Here is a 14847-nt window from a genome sequence, read left to right on the forward strand (position 1 = left end):
TAAATAACTTGTACAAGATCATACCACAAATAATAATCAGATCTAGGCTTCAAATCAAGACAGTTTGACTTCAAACTCTGTGTTTTTAACCACTATACTGTGACATCATTAATGTGAATCAGGGATCACCAAAGAAGATTACAAAATAAGCAGGTGCTGTACATTTAATATATATTACTATGCAGCACTGGGAAAACCCACCCTGAAAGACTTATAAAAGAGCCAGTCACAGATCCAAATATTTCAGCTTTAGAAATTTACTTCAGCAAGGGCATCTGAGTCCTGCAGCTGCTGTGTGTGGTCTTTTGTGTGGCCACAGGTGTTGGCTGTACCACCAGAGCACTTAATGGAGGATGACAAGGCTAGCTTAGTGGGGACTGCCAGCCCCAGGAGGTAATGCCAAGTTTAATACTGAAAGTCAAACATATGCATGTGCCAATTTTCTTCTAAATGCATTTTTATTGAAGAAAAACAAAGTTGTCTTCTAAAAACATCATCTGTGGATGGATAAAAGATGATATTGGCATCAAATAGTAGCATTAGCAGGCTTTAAACATTAAAAATTGGTTTTCAAACTGGAGATGATAGAGTGATGAAATCAGACAATTACATTGAGGAATGACTACTTGAATATCAAGTAAATAACCATCAGAACCTACATATTTCAATTTTAGGAAGTCAAAGTGTGGCTTAAGTTTTAATGTTAAAAAAAAGGGGGGGGGGAACAAAAGAAATAAACTGCCCAATTGGTATGGCTCAATGGTTGAGTGTCAACCCATGAACCAGGTGGTCACGATTGGATTTCAGGTCAGGACACATGCCTAGATTATGGGCTCAATCCCTGGTGGGGATCGTGTGGGAGACAGCTGGTCGGTGATTCTTTTATCATTGATGTTTCTATCTCCTCTCTCCCTCCCCTTTCCTCTCTCTGAAATCAATTATATATATATATATATATATATATATATATATATATATACACACACACACACACACACACACACATATATATTTTTTTTTATTTATTTATTTTTAATATATAAGAAAGCCCCACCTGGTACTTTCTAGGAATAGCTGCTTCAATGACCATAACAAGTGATGCTTTGATTCATGGAGCCTCCCTTATATGAGTTGAGTTAAACTAAATTAAGTAAGTGTCTGGGATGATCAGTTACATGTGCATAGTAAATGAATATACTCATAAACTATAGATTTTGATAGCAAAGTGAAAACAGAACACAAATCATTGTAAAGAAAGTATACTATGTAAGTAACATAAGAAAATTACAAAGAAAATTTGGGGATTTAAAGAAAAAAGATCGCATATCAGATTTAGGACTATGACTGGACCGCAAGGAGGAGGCTTTCAACAAGTGGAGAGGGAAGACATTCCAGGAAGATGAGATTGAATGAGTAAAGGGGAAGAGATGGGAGGGTAAGTCTCAACATAAATGGCTAGCTGTTCACATTATCTGGAATATAGGCGCTCCATAACCTGAGAAGCTTACATCTAGTAAGGGAACTATGAGCAAGTGGATAAGAACTGGGTCTAATTCTGCCTCCTCAGACCTCAGGCAGTAACTGACATATAATAGGTGTTTGGTTAATATTAGATGAGAGGAAATGGCAGGGAGGTGAAATGAAATGACATGTTGGTAAATGTAGATGAAACACAATGTATAATGGTACCTATACTAATAACCATTATACAGTGAAGCCCAGCTCTGAGGCACATACAAGACTGTGCAGAGGTACCCAGAGGACAGATCATTTTTCTTAGACAGTTGGGGAGGCTTCAGAAAGCATAACATCAGTATCCAATTGTGCTGAGTAGATCTTAAAAAAAAATGGTTAAGAGATTTTGAGATGAAGTATGGGGAGGAGGGCATTTTTTTTTTTTTTTAAGGAAACAGTGTAAACAAGAGTATATGTCATGCAAATGGTAAGTAACTCACTATGGCTCAAGAAGAGAGGGAATGAGACTGGCCAAGAGTAGGCTGATGAGTTTGTTTAGAACAGATGAGACAGATAATGTTGGATTGTGTAAACCCCACCTAAGAATTTGGATTCTGTTCCCTAGGTAACAAGATGCCAATAGTTATTTTAAAATAGCATACTGACATGATAAAAGTTTATGCTTCAGAAATATATACTAAAGTAGAATGGAGAATGAACTGGAGGTGGTGAGATTTGGCATCCAAGAAAAAAAGCAGCCAAAAAAATTACAATGTGACACATAAACAAGAGAAAATAAGCATAGTTAAACCTATATACATAAATGCCAAGGAGGTGTCAAGTACATGAATCATCAGAGTAGGCTGACTTTAATCAAAGTTTGTCATTTGGGATTTGAGGCCAGATCTTATTTTAAAGATCCACACCAGCCTCACCCATTTTAACTTGAAAGTAACAAAAACAAGATATCAACTACTGTTTACTTTAACTCATGGATTTCACATCGACTATGTATTTCAATTTGTATTAAAGATACTAGTAAAAATATCAATATAGAAATATTCTTTGTGTCATAATACAACATTTCTATTACTATTTGATGTATTTGCATAATGCATATTATGGAATATGTATGACAAAGTGCTATAGTTTGCTATAGTCTTATAATGCATCAAACATCCTGATGCAAGAAGAGTTTCATATATGATGACATCTTGCTTGTATTCCAGACTATTCTAGAGAGAGTTTGTCAGTAAAGTACACAAAAGAATTAATTATACATTATGTCATTGACCTGTTTGGATTCACTCTTTGAATTAATACAACAGTTACATATTGTGTGGAATACTAATATCTTCTATGAATTATTATAATATAATGCCATTTAGTGGGGAAGTTTGTTGGACTATCCATTAAGTAGATAGATGGAGTTTCATTTAGTAATTATTTTCTGTGCTAAAAACAGTTTGCCAAAATATCATCCTATCTAATAAAAGTAATATGCAGATTGATCATCACTGTAACACACAATATAGCTGCCCCCATGTGGTCAAAGATCCTGCCCCCATGTGGACACAAGATGGCCAGTAGGAGAGGGCAGTTGGGAAGCACCCGGCCTGCAAGGGAGGGCAGTTGGAGGTGATCAACCCTGCAGGAGATGGCAGTTAGGGGTGACCAGGCTGGCAGAGGAGGGAAGTTGGGGGCAAACAGGCTGGCAGGGGAGCAGTTAAGCATCAACCAGGTTGGCAGCAGAGTGGTTAGGGGGTGATCAGGCTGGCAGGCAGAAGCGGTTAGGGGCAATCAGGCAGGCAGGCAGGTGATCAGTTGGGAGCCAGCAGTCCTGGATTGTGAGAGGGATGTCCAACTGCCCGTTTAGGCCCGATCCCTGGGATCGGGCCTAAACGGGCAGTTGGACATCCCTTGAGGGGTCCCAGATTGGAGAGGGTACAGGCTGGGCTGAGGGACAACCCCCCCGCCATGCACTAATTTCGTGCACCGAGCTTCTAGTCTATATATATAAAAGCCTAAGGACCGTTACAACCTGACAACTGGATGACCAGCCGGTAGCTATGATGCACACTGACCACCAGGGGGCAGACTCTCAATGCAGGAGCTGCCTCTTGGTGATCAGTGCACTGCTCCCACAGCCAACCTCCTGTGGCCGGCCAACCTCCCACAATCCCTGCCCCAAGCTGGCTGGCCCCTATCGGCCCCTGATCACTGGCCAGGCTGAGGGACCCCACCTGTGCACGAATTCTTGCACCAGGCCTCTAGTTCAGTATATAATTCTAAGAGTTTCAAAAACTTCACTACAGGTTTTACACAATGCAAAGCTATTCAAACAATAAAACTAGACTGTTCCATACAGAGTTTGCTAGTAGCCTTTACAAATGTAATATTTATATGTTATGTCATGAACTAACACATGTGGTGCCTGTTGTGAGTGAGTCTTCTGATTTGGTTACTTAGTTCTGTAAAATTTTGCAATTTTATGAAGAAAATTTCCTTCTTATGGCCTTTATTTAATATATGAAACAACATTTTGAACAATATTGTTTTTCACTCTTGATGGTATATTTTTGCCAAATTTTATCTATTTTATCTCTTAGTTTGTCTAGATAAATATATTTATAGAAGTTAAATTGATTGGATACTTGTTCACATTTATTAGCCCCTTCCCCAACTACCCAAACTTTAAATATTTTAATACATGGTTTAAGAATAGCATCTAATTTAACTTTTTAAATAAACCCAATCATCCAATTTCTTTTTTCTGTTTCCTGGCTGCAAGTAGTCCTGGACAAAGACATACAGTAGGATACTTTTCTTCCATTACACACTGACCCAGGCCCTCACGTCTACTTATCTCTAGTTAAAATCCTATTAGTTTTCCCAATGCTCTTATTCCAAATATTTTATCTTTTTTTTTCCCAAATATAAAGATGGACTTTCTCTACTCCTTTAATTCTCTGGAGATAGGGGTACTTTTACTGAGACCATTTAACATGAGCTCCCTCAACTTTTATCAACATCAAAGTGCTCTGAATATTCATCCATTTCCTCCTGTGTGCTTTCTGCTTCAGGAAATAGTCATCGCCTTCAATCAGGGCTAACCCTCCAAATGAGCCCATGTTTTCTTTCAACCTCAAAGATCTTTCTCTTCAATTATCTAGACTTTCTCTTCGACCTTCAGTTTCTCCCCCTCCTCTTTCTATACACAGGACTGAAAATTCCCCAAACTATGAGCAAACAGTGAAAAACCCTTTATAATCTGAATTCGCCTGAGCCATTATGCTGTCTCTCATCAGCACATAGTCATTGAAACATAGTCGACAAAGCTCTGCCTGTATCTTTACTCTTTCATCCTCTGTACTTTTGGTTGTATCTAACCCCTCTCTACAGAATTTAACTTCTTCAAAAATTTGGCTGTCCAAATCCAAAGATATTCTTGACATTTCACACTCTTGAATGCTTCGTATTCTTTATCCTTTTAAATCCCTCTCTGGTTTCTGAAACTATTTTGTGTTCCTATTGGAAACACTGTGCTCCCATGATCATCAATGCTTCATGGTCTTTGCCTTATAGATCTGCTCCTAAATATAGTATTCTCATTACTCAACTCTGCTCTCTCAACCTTCTTGCAGGAGCCAATGCTATTTTTGCCATTGCACTAACTATAATTTTGAACAGAATGAATCAGAAATCCCTATCTCTGCATGAGTTCATGCTAAAGCATCAGTCACTTTTTTTTTCCCAACAAGTTCCTCTAAGCAGGTATAATTAACATTTGTAAATAAACCAACTTGTATATGTTATTTTGGTAATTCTTGGGAAATAGGCAATAAAATAATTAGGAATAAAGGGTTATTACTTATGCATTGTGCTTCAGAAAAAGATCTCTTTTGCCTGTGGAATATATACAATAAGTATTTTAGATGATGCTAGAGATAGATGATAGATAGATAGACACATAGATAGATAGATAGATAGATAGATAGATAGATAGATAGATAGATTTATGTAATTGTGTATTTGTATGTGTAAAATGTTAACATTATACTAATTTGTATAAAGGGTGTATGGCTTTTTCTTGTATAATTTTTATTCTCAAACATTTATATAAGTTAAAACTATTTCAAAATAAAAATTTTAAAAAGATGTGGAATGTAACTAAAGTTGGTTTGAGAGGGAATTTCATAGCTTTGAAGATATTATAAAACAAGGAAACTAAACACAAATAAGTTGAGCTTTCAACTCAATAAGCTTAAAAAAACAAACATCATAGTAAAACATGCAGAAAAAGGCAGAAATTAATATACATGATTAATAGTAAAGCTACAGAGAATTTTCACCTACCTATTCATTGCCCAAAAGATGCCCATACTCTCCTTCATCTCCCTCTACTGTTTGTTTCTCTCATCCTTTTTTATTAGAATAATTGACTATGCTTGAAATGTGCTTTTCTCTGTGTTTGCTATTGAAATTGCACCATCATTAAAGTACATGCATTCGTGGGAAGATATGCCCTAGTTTGGAAGTTAAAGACAGTCTTTTCTGAGGCAGTGATGTGAGTACCATGATTTAAGTGATGAGTACGATGCTCAAGGAAAAAGTGGGAGGAAGGTGGAAGAGAAACATGTGTAAAAGTTTTGAAATAAAGAAAAATGGGCATTCTCAAGAAAGTAGAGCAAAGTGAGAAAGAAGAGATAAATATAAAAGGAAAATAGCAATAGTAAAAAAAAGATTGAGCAACTATTTAAGAAACCAATAAAATGAAATACTACACATATCAAATTAGAAAAGATCTTTGCTAATAATGATACCTACATTAAATAGGAAATAAGCCTTCTTAACCATTTTTCATAATAATATTAATTCGCACAAGTTCTGTTGTACAAAACTACTTTACAAATCCTATCTAATAAAAGAGTAATATGCAAATTGACCATCACTCCACACAAGATGGCTGCCCCATGTGGTCAAAGATGGCTGCCCTCATGTGGACACAAAATGGCCACCACAAGTTGGCCATCAGGGGAGGGCAGTTGGGGGAAACCAGGCCTCCAGAGGAGGGCAGGTGTGGGGGACAAGGCCTGCAGAAGAGGGCAGTTGGGGGCGACCAGACCTGCAGGGGAGGGCAGTTGGGGGCAACCACACCTGCAGGGGAGGGCAGTTGGGGGGTACCAGACCTGCAGGGGAGGGCAGTTGGGGATGACCAGACCTGCAAGGGAAGGCAGTTGGGGGGAAACAGGCCTACAAGGGAAGGCAGTTGGGGGTTACCGGGCCAACAGGGGAGGGCAGTTAGGGGTGACCAGGCCGGCATGGGAGGGCTGTTAGGGGCAATCCGGCTGGCAAGAGAGAAGTTTGGCATTGATCAGGCTGGCAGGGGAGTGGTTAGGGGGTGATCAAGCTGGCAGGCAGAAGTGGTTAGGGTCAATCAGTCTGGCAGGCAGGCGAGCAGTTGGGAGCCAGCAGTCCTGGATTGTGAGAGGGAGTTTTGACTGCCAGTTTAGGCCCGATCCCACCAAGGGGTCCCAGATTGGAGAGGGTGCAGGCTGGGCTGAGAGACACCCATTTCCCCCCCCTCCCTCCCTGCATGAATTTCATGCACCAGGCCTCTAGTTTTGGGAATAAAGATCAAAGTCTACACTGAGAACTTCCACTTTTCAGAATTTCCTAAATTTCAGAATAATCTAAAATTTGCATGAAGGCTAATATAAAAATGTGATATAAATAAGATGTTTATAATTATTTAGTAAGAAAAACGGGAATTATTTCTTGAATCAGCACAGATCAAGTTAGCATCTTATGAATAGTATCTAACAAATCTATCATAAAATTATTATTTTTCCTCATTTTAAAGATGTAGAAACAGTTTAATAGAAGCTAAGAAAGTTGCCCCAAATCATATGAAGAGTGAATCAGGGATCCAAGACTTAAGTAGTCTGACAATAAAATGTCCTCATTGAATCACAATAGTGTGGTGATTGCAGGGTTGGATGCAGGTGGAAGAGGGATAGGAGGGTTAAATGGTGATAAAAAATAAAAAGGAAAAAATATTCATTTTTATAACAGCTAAAAAAACACATTTATATATCAATACCAGGATTTAAAAAATCTTATTGTATCCACATACTTGCTATGTAGAAATTACTCATATATTAAGACTATCTATATATATACAAAAAGCTAATATGCAAAGTGTCCCCTCGGCAGTTCAACTGGGAGATCAGGAGTTTGATCACTCTCTATGACGTACGCTGACTACCAGAGATGCGGCGCGGAACAAAGGAAGGCCTCAGCTGGCAGCTGGGGAAAGAAGGCCCTAGCTGGAAGGCCCTGATTGGCCCCGATCTCCTGCCAAGCCTAGGGAACCTACCTTTGTATGAATTTTGTGTGCTGGGCCTCTAGTATCAGAAATAAACACTGATACTATACACCTCTCACAACCACATCAAATTTACAACTAAAATACAGAAAAACTATCATAAAGAACCACCCAAAATCTGGCTCAATGGAAGTCCCATAACTAGATAAGAAGAAAGTACATCAAGACTGGTAGGATGGGTGGAGGTATGGAACAGGCTGGTCCAACACCCATGTGTGGCATCTTTTTTAATCTGGAGGGTTATCTCCACTGCAGAGACCTCCCCTAAGAAGCAAGGGGTCCCAGCTCCACACCAGACCCCCATCCCAGGGTTCCCGAGCTGGGAAGAGAAGTCCCCATAATTCAGGGCTATAAAAACCAGTGGGGATTGTGGTTGAGTGACACAGGGGCTGCCAGAGTCCAAGAAGTTCCCCTTAAAGGGTAGTGCAAAAACTTATATGGTCCCACTTCCTCTGAGATCTAGCACCAGGTGGCGGCTTTTGTGTATCCAGGGTCATATGGGAGGAACTGGATTGTCTTGCATCAGGGCAGGAACTCGGGGGTGGCTTTCTCCCAGATGGGGATGCTCGCATGGGTCATTGTTCCTGCGCTGGGACCTCCCCATCACAGAGCTGACTAGCAGCCATATCTGAGTTTCCATCAGCCTGGCCCACATTGTTTGCTCCACCCTGGTGATTCCCTGAGACTCTGTCCCATCCTATTTGCAGCCCTGGCCAAGCTGTTTGCAGAGGTTTTTCCATATGAATGGCCTGCCCTGGCTCAGGCTTCAGACTTTCCTAAAGTCTCTCAAATTAATAGAAACTGGCTTCAGCATACCCCAAACCTATCAATAAGAAGCCCAAGACTCAGCACCAGCCTGGCTTTCCTCACAGCTGCTCCTCTCTTGAGCAGTTCCAAGCCCAATATAAATAGCAGTCATCTTCAGATATCTCTCTGTAGCTCCTGCCAGGCAGCCCCAGGCAATAATTGACTTTGCACCTCCCAAGAGCCCCAGAGCCAGTGCACCTGGTGGACAGCTTCAAACTATAATATATTATAACTCTACACATCCATAAGTGACACACTCAAGGGGCAGACTCAGTGAGAACCAAAGCCCCACTGAAGCAAGTTCTGCTCCATAGGGGTATCTCCTGCACAGCAGCTCTCCCACTGTAGTTGAAGCTGGGTCTTACAGCCAATTGGCCTGAAAGTGATGCCAACAGAATCAAGGCTCAACTACAAGACTGTGCACATAACCCACACAGGGGTATACATAGACTGCCCAGCTCCTGTGACTAGGGAGGCTGAGCCACTGGGCCCTACAGGACACTACTACACAAGGCCACTCCACAAATTCAAGGAAACAAAGCAGTTCTACCTAATACATAGAAACAAACACAGGGAAGCAGCCAAAATGCAGAGACAAAGAAACATGTCAGAAATAAATGAAATGGAATCAAGCAAACAAATAAAAACAATGATTATAATGTTGCTCAAGGATCTTAATGAGAGTTTCAAGGGACTTAGTGAAACTTTCAAAGATCTTAATGAGAATTTTAAAGACATGAAAAAGGACCAGTCAGAATTTAAACATACACTAACTGAAATAAAGAATAACTTATAGTGATTCAACAGTAGAGTAGAGCATCCCAAGAATCAAATCAATGATTTGGAATATGAGGAAGCAAAAAACACCCAATCAGAAGAGAAAAAAAGAATCCAAAAAATATGAGTTTCTGTAAAGAGCCTCTAGGATAACTTCAAGCATACCACATTCACATTATGGGTGTCTCAGAAGAAGAGAGAGAGCAAGATATTGAAAACCTATTTGAAGAAATAATGATAGAAAATTACCCCTACCTGGTGAAAGACTTACAAGTCCAGGGAGTGCAGAGAATCCCAAATAAGAGGAACCTAAAGAGGACCACACCAAGACACATCATAATTAAAATGCTAAGTGTTAAAAACAAAGAGAATCTTAAAAGCAGTTATCTACAACTGTTGGCTGATTTATTAATGGAAACTATGCAAGCCACAAGGAAATGGCAAGAAATATTCAAGGTGATGAATAGCAAGGACCTACAACCAAGATTACTCCACCCAGCAAAGGTATCATTTAGAATTGAAGGTCAGATAAACAGCTTCACAAACAAGAAAAGGCTAAAGGAGTTCATTACCACCAAACCAGTATTACATTAAATGTTGAAAGGTATTCTTTAAGAAAAGGAAGAAGAAGAGCAAAAATATGAACAATAAAATGGCAATAAATACATATCTATCAACAATTGAATCTAAAAAGCAAAGTAAATGAACAAGAAATCTAATGAATAAAATAGAATCAAAGACATGGAAACATGGAACAGACTGACGAATCTCAGAGGGAAGGAGGGGTGTGGGGTATAGGAATAGATAAACCAAAGATCTTATATGCAAATATGTATTATTACCTATGGACACAGACAATAGATGGTAAAGGCCTGGCGCAGGATGGGAACTGGGTAGAGGGAGGGTAACGGGGCGGGGGGGGGGGAGGAGGAAAGGGGACCATCAATAATATTCTAAAAAATAAAGATTTTTTTTTTAACAAAAAAAAAAATTTTTTAAATAAAAAAAGCTTTGTCTTAGTGTCGGCCTGTGGATTGAAGGGTCCCAGGTTCCATCCTGGTCAAGGACAAATGCCCAGGTTGTGGGCCCAATCCCCAGGAGGGGGCATGCAGGAGGCAGCCAATCAATGATTCTCTCTCATCATTGATGTTTCTCTCCCTCGCCATTCCTCTCTGAAATCAATTTAAAAAAATATAAAAGAAAAAAAGAAACACAAAAGAATGAAATAAAGAAAGAAAAAGTTCTAACAAGTTTTGTTTAATGGAATTTGTTTTCAATACTATCCCTGGCACCTTGAGAAGTGCCTAATACAAATTGGGGAAGGGCAGGGTAAAGGCGGACAATGACTTATGTTTGATGAATGAATGAATCATTTATCACATTCTGAGCAGGATCCCTTGAAATCCTTGGTCACACCTCAATTCCCAGCAGAGCCTCCTATTCCTCGATCCCACTGAATCTGGATAATTAAAGATTTTTGTCAAGTTGCCTTCCTCCCTTTCTTTTTCTCTCAGTGCTGAGTGGGGAAGGGAGGAGGGGCTGGTCTCCTCTCTTCATTCCAGGCTGCTTTGCCTTTCTGACTCTCTCCCACCCCCAGCAGCCTTCTCCTTTCCTCTTCCCCCTCCCCTGACAGCCTCCCTCTTGGAGGTTCCAGGTTCTTTGTGGCAACCCCCCTGGAGGTGCCTTTCTCCTCCTCTCCCTGCACTGGGGTATCCCACAGAAAGGCAGGTCTCTATGCCCCTACCCAGCAGGGCACACTGACCCCTCTCTGTGGGGCTGAGGCTGTCCTTATCCTGAGATTCCTCTCATGACCTCACCTTCTGTAGGTGAATCAGAGCCTGTATCACTTTCTCTTTCACTTTAGCTGCTCAACTGGCTCAAGGCCCCGCCCTACACAGGCTGGCCTTCCCAGCCTGGGGCCTCCCCTAGTGGCAGGTGTGTTTTCACTTTTCCTACATCAGCTGGGATTGCCCGACTGTCCAGGCTAAAAGCTGCACCATGGAGCCCAGTGCGGCATTGCATCACAGCAGAGCTGCAAGTTCAGAGATACACACAGAGCAGCAGGCTGAGACCCAGAAGAGGAGGCTGAGACCAGAGACACCAAACAAGGCTGGGTGAGACCAGGTGACAGCCTCTGCGTGGACACTTGGATCCCCATCTGCTGACAGAGACCAGACACCAGACACCAGAGACCAGGATGAAGCCGGGCTGGGCTGTGTGGTGCACGCTGGTGCTGGTGCTGACGGCCACGGTGCTGACCAGGACAGGAGCAGTTCCTGCCCCTACGCCCCCCAGGACCCACCTGGGTGCCAGGGGCTGCCACATGGGCCAGTTCAAGTCTCTGTCCCCACAAGAGATGAAGGCCTTCAAGAGGGCCAAGGACGCCCTGGAAGACTCGCTCCTGCTCAAGAACTGGAGCTGCAGCTCCCGCCCACTCCCCAGGACCCGGGACCTGAGGCAGCTGCAGGTGTGGGAGCGCCCCGTGGCCTTGGAGGCTGAGCTGGCCCTGACACTGAAGGTCCTGGGGGCCTTGAACAACTCGACCCTGGGGGACATCCTGGACCAGCCCCTTCACACGCTGCACCACATCCACTCCCAGCTTCAGGCCTGTGTCCCAGCTCAGGCCACAGCAGGCCCCAGGCCCCGGGGCCACCTCCGCCAGTGGCTGCATCGCCTCCGGGAGGCCGGGAAGAAGGAATCCCAGGACTGCCTTGAAGCCTCTGTCACATTCAACCTCTTCCGCCTCCTCACCCGTGACCTGAAATGTGTCGCTGCTGGAGACCTGTGTGCCTGACCCTGAGACCCGCCGCCTGTCCCAGCATCTTGGATTTTATTTATGCATGCCCCCTTTTTTAATTTATTGACACCCAATCACTATTTATATATTTATGTGTGTGAATTGTCAAACTCAGACCTGACAAAATATTTATTTTTCTACTTTTGTAAAAATTTTGCAAATAAATATTGAATACAAGAAAAAATAAGAATTTATCAACTTGTCTCAACATTAATAAAGAAAAATAAATTGGGAATCTAATATATTCTTGTGATAAATGTATATGTACACTAAATATGTATATATGTATATATGTATATATGTATATATGTATACATGTATACATGTATATATGTATATATGTATATATGTATATATGAATACTAGAGGCCCAGTGCATGATTCCATGCATGGGTGGGGTTCCTTAGGGTGGCATGTGGGTATTGGGCCCCAGCCTCGCAGCTCTGCAGCGCCACCTGGCACCCTGCCATGGTCTGGCGCTCCCTTTCACCTGCTCCACCATCCTGCCTGTGGGGAGATCAATTGGGGCCAGGTCCCCCATCCGAATCTCTCAGCACCTGGGAGCAGGGCAGAGTCCCACCGCCTCCACCGCTGATCACCATCTGTGGGGTGATAGGCGGGGCAATCGGACCCCCACTCGCACCCACCTTGGCCTGGCACCACCCACTCACTTACTCCACCATCCCGCTGCTTTCCCATTCTCATCTGGGCCCATCGGGTCCAGCAGTGCCTCCACTGCTGTCTGCTGCTAGCACCCTGTAGCTGATGCCCACCATGTTTCGTGCCGCCCCCTGGTGGTCAGTACACATCATAGCAAATGGTTGAACTCCAGGTTGAATGACCACTCAAGGGGACAATTTGCATATTAGGCTTTTATTATATAGGAGATATATATATATATATATATATATATATATATATATATACTGATAAAGGGATATTATCCTAATTAGACCGGGAGACCTTCCGGATGTCCTTCCGGACAAAGCCATGGTGGCAGGGCTGAGGCAGAGGTGGTTAAGGGTAATCAGGACAGGAGGGGAAGGCAATTGGGGATGATCAGGCTGGTGGAGGGCAGTTTGGGGCAATCAGACTGGCGGGGGGCACAGTTTGGGGTGAGCAGGAGGCAGCCAATCAACGATTCTCTTTCATCATTGGTGTTTCTATCTCTCTCTTCCTCTCCTTTCCTCTCTGAAATCAATAAAAATATATATTTTTTTAAAAAAAGAAAAAACCCCAGAACCTTGAGAATTTCCTGGGTCCTGCATTCAACATGCCATCCTTTCCCCACCATGGTAGACAGCCAGATGTGAAACTCCATTCTAACAAAATACTTGTGAATAGACATCACTTAAATGCTTGGGGTCATGCAGAGAGGTAATATGGAGCACCACTGGTTTAAAACAATAATTACTGCCCCTTCTCCTACAAAGTGACTCTAATCTTAAATCACATTTTGGACATATCTATACCAATATTTTTTACTAACAACAGTTTATCAAGAGGTTGTCTTGGCCCTGCATTCCCATGGTTCCCTGTCTCATCTGGGGCAAAACCATTGGAGGCCTTACTGCCAGTCAACACGGAACATGTAAACACACACACACACACACACACACACACCAAAAAGCATCCTATCTAATAAAGAGCGAAAATGCTAACTGACCATCACACCGTCGCAAAGATGGTAACGTCCACAGCCAATAAGGAGGAAATATTCTAATTGAATATGCTAATATGCTAATTGACCGCCCTCAAAGATGGCAGTGCCCACAGCCACAAGATGGTGGCGCCCAGCCCCCCCCCAGCCCCGCTGGGATGGCAGTCACTCTACACCCCTGCCTCCGGAGTCTCCCAGTCCCCTCAGCCTCTCAGCCACCCAGGGCTGCCCAAGGTTCAGGTAACCAGGGTCAGCTGAGGCTTACACTTCAGGCAGTGGCAGCAGCAGAGGTGTGATGAGGCATCGCCTTCCCCTGATGATCAGTTCGCCTCCCACCCCTGAGGACTGTGGACTGTGAGAGGGGGCAGGCCTGGCTGAGGGACCCCCTCTCCAGTGCATAAATTTTCATGCATCGAGCCTCTAGTGTTATACATAAAATCCATGTCCTTAGCAGCATTAAAGGTGTTTGCTTTTGGAATTAAAATTATAGATAATTTTAACTTTTTTCTTCATATTTATCTTTATCTTACAATGTTCTTCAATGAATATATATATATATTGCCTTTATTATGAGAATAGATAATTTTTAAAAGAAAGAGAGGTGGTACATAATAAATTTAAGACAATATTCTTTCAAAGTACAAGCTTTTTTAAATGGCCACTTAGTTATATGCTTCAATTAGTTGGAAGTTTTTACTTACATGGAATAATCTATGAAATAACCCAATAATTGCAAGCAAATGAGGACTAGAGTGTTTCACTCCCCATGAAGGTGAAACATTCTATTTAATATGTGTATATCTTGCCTTATATTCTCATATTTTATATAAAGAAAAGCTACCGTACTTTCTGGAGTATAAGACGACTGGACGTATAAGATTTTCCTGGGTTAAAATGTCGTTTTCTACTCTGGAAAATATGGTATATTGGACTATATTGATGGGATTAGATATAATGGATTAG

General features: G+C 42.0%; 2 protein-coding genes across 2 annotated transcripts in view; both read left to right on the plus strand.

The window, feature by feature from the left end:
* GRIA4 (glutamate ionotropic receptor AMPA type subunit 4) overlaps positions 1-14847 on the plus strand; it is a 291800-nt gene that overhangs the window by 22352 nt on the left and 254601 nt on the right. The gene's annotated exons all lie outside the window — the stretch shown is intronic.
* Positions 11625-12221, plus strand: LOC129151203 (interferon lambda-3-like). Its single transcript, XM_054725260.1, has one exon. It carries the CDS (start codon positions 11625-11627, stop codon positions 12219-12221), a length of 597 nt encoding a protein of 198 aa, XP_054581235.1.

This window comes from Eptesicus fuscus, chromosome 13, assembly GCF_027574615.1.
Source record: "Eptesicus fuscus isolate TK198812 chromosome 13, DD_ASM_mEF_20220401, whole genome shotgun sequence".
Taxonomy (NCBI): domain Eukaryota; kingdom Metazoa; phylum Chordata; class Mammalia; order Chiroptera; family Vespertilionidae; genus Eptesicus; species Eptesicus fuscus.

Bases quoted from the DNA above. Each gene is read 5' to 3' on its own strand.
- LOC129151203 (XM_054725260.1), top strand. From the start codon at position 11,625: ATGAAGCCGGGCTGGGCTGTGTGGTGCACGCTGGTGCTGGTGCTGACG.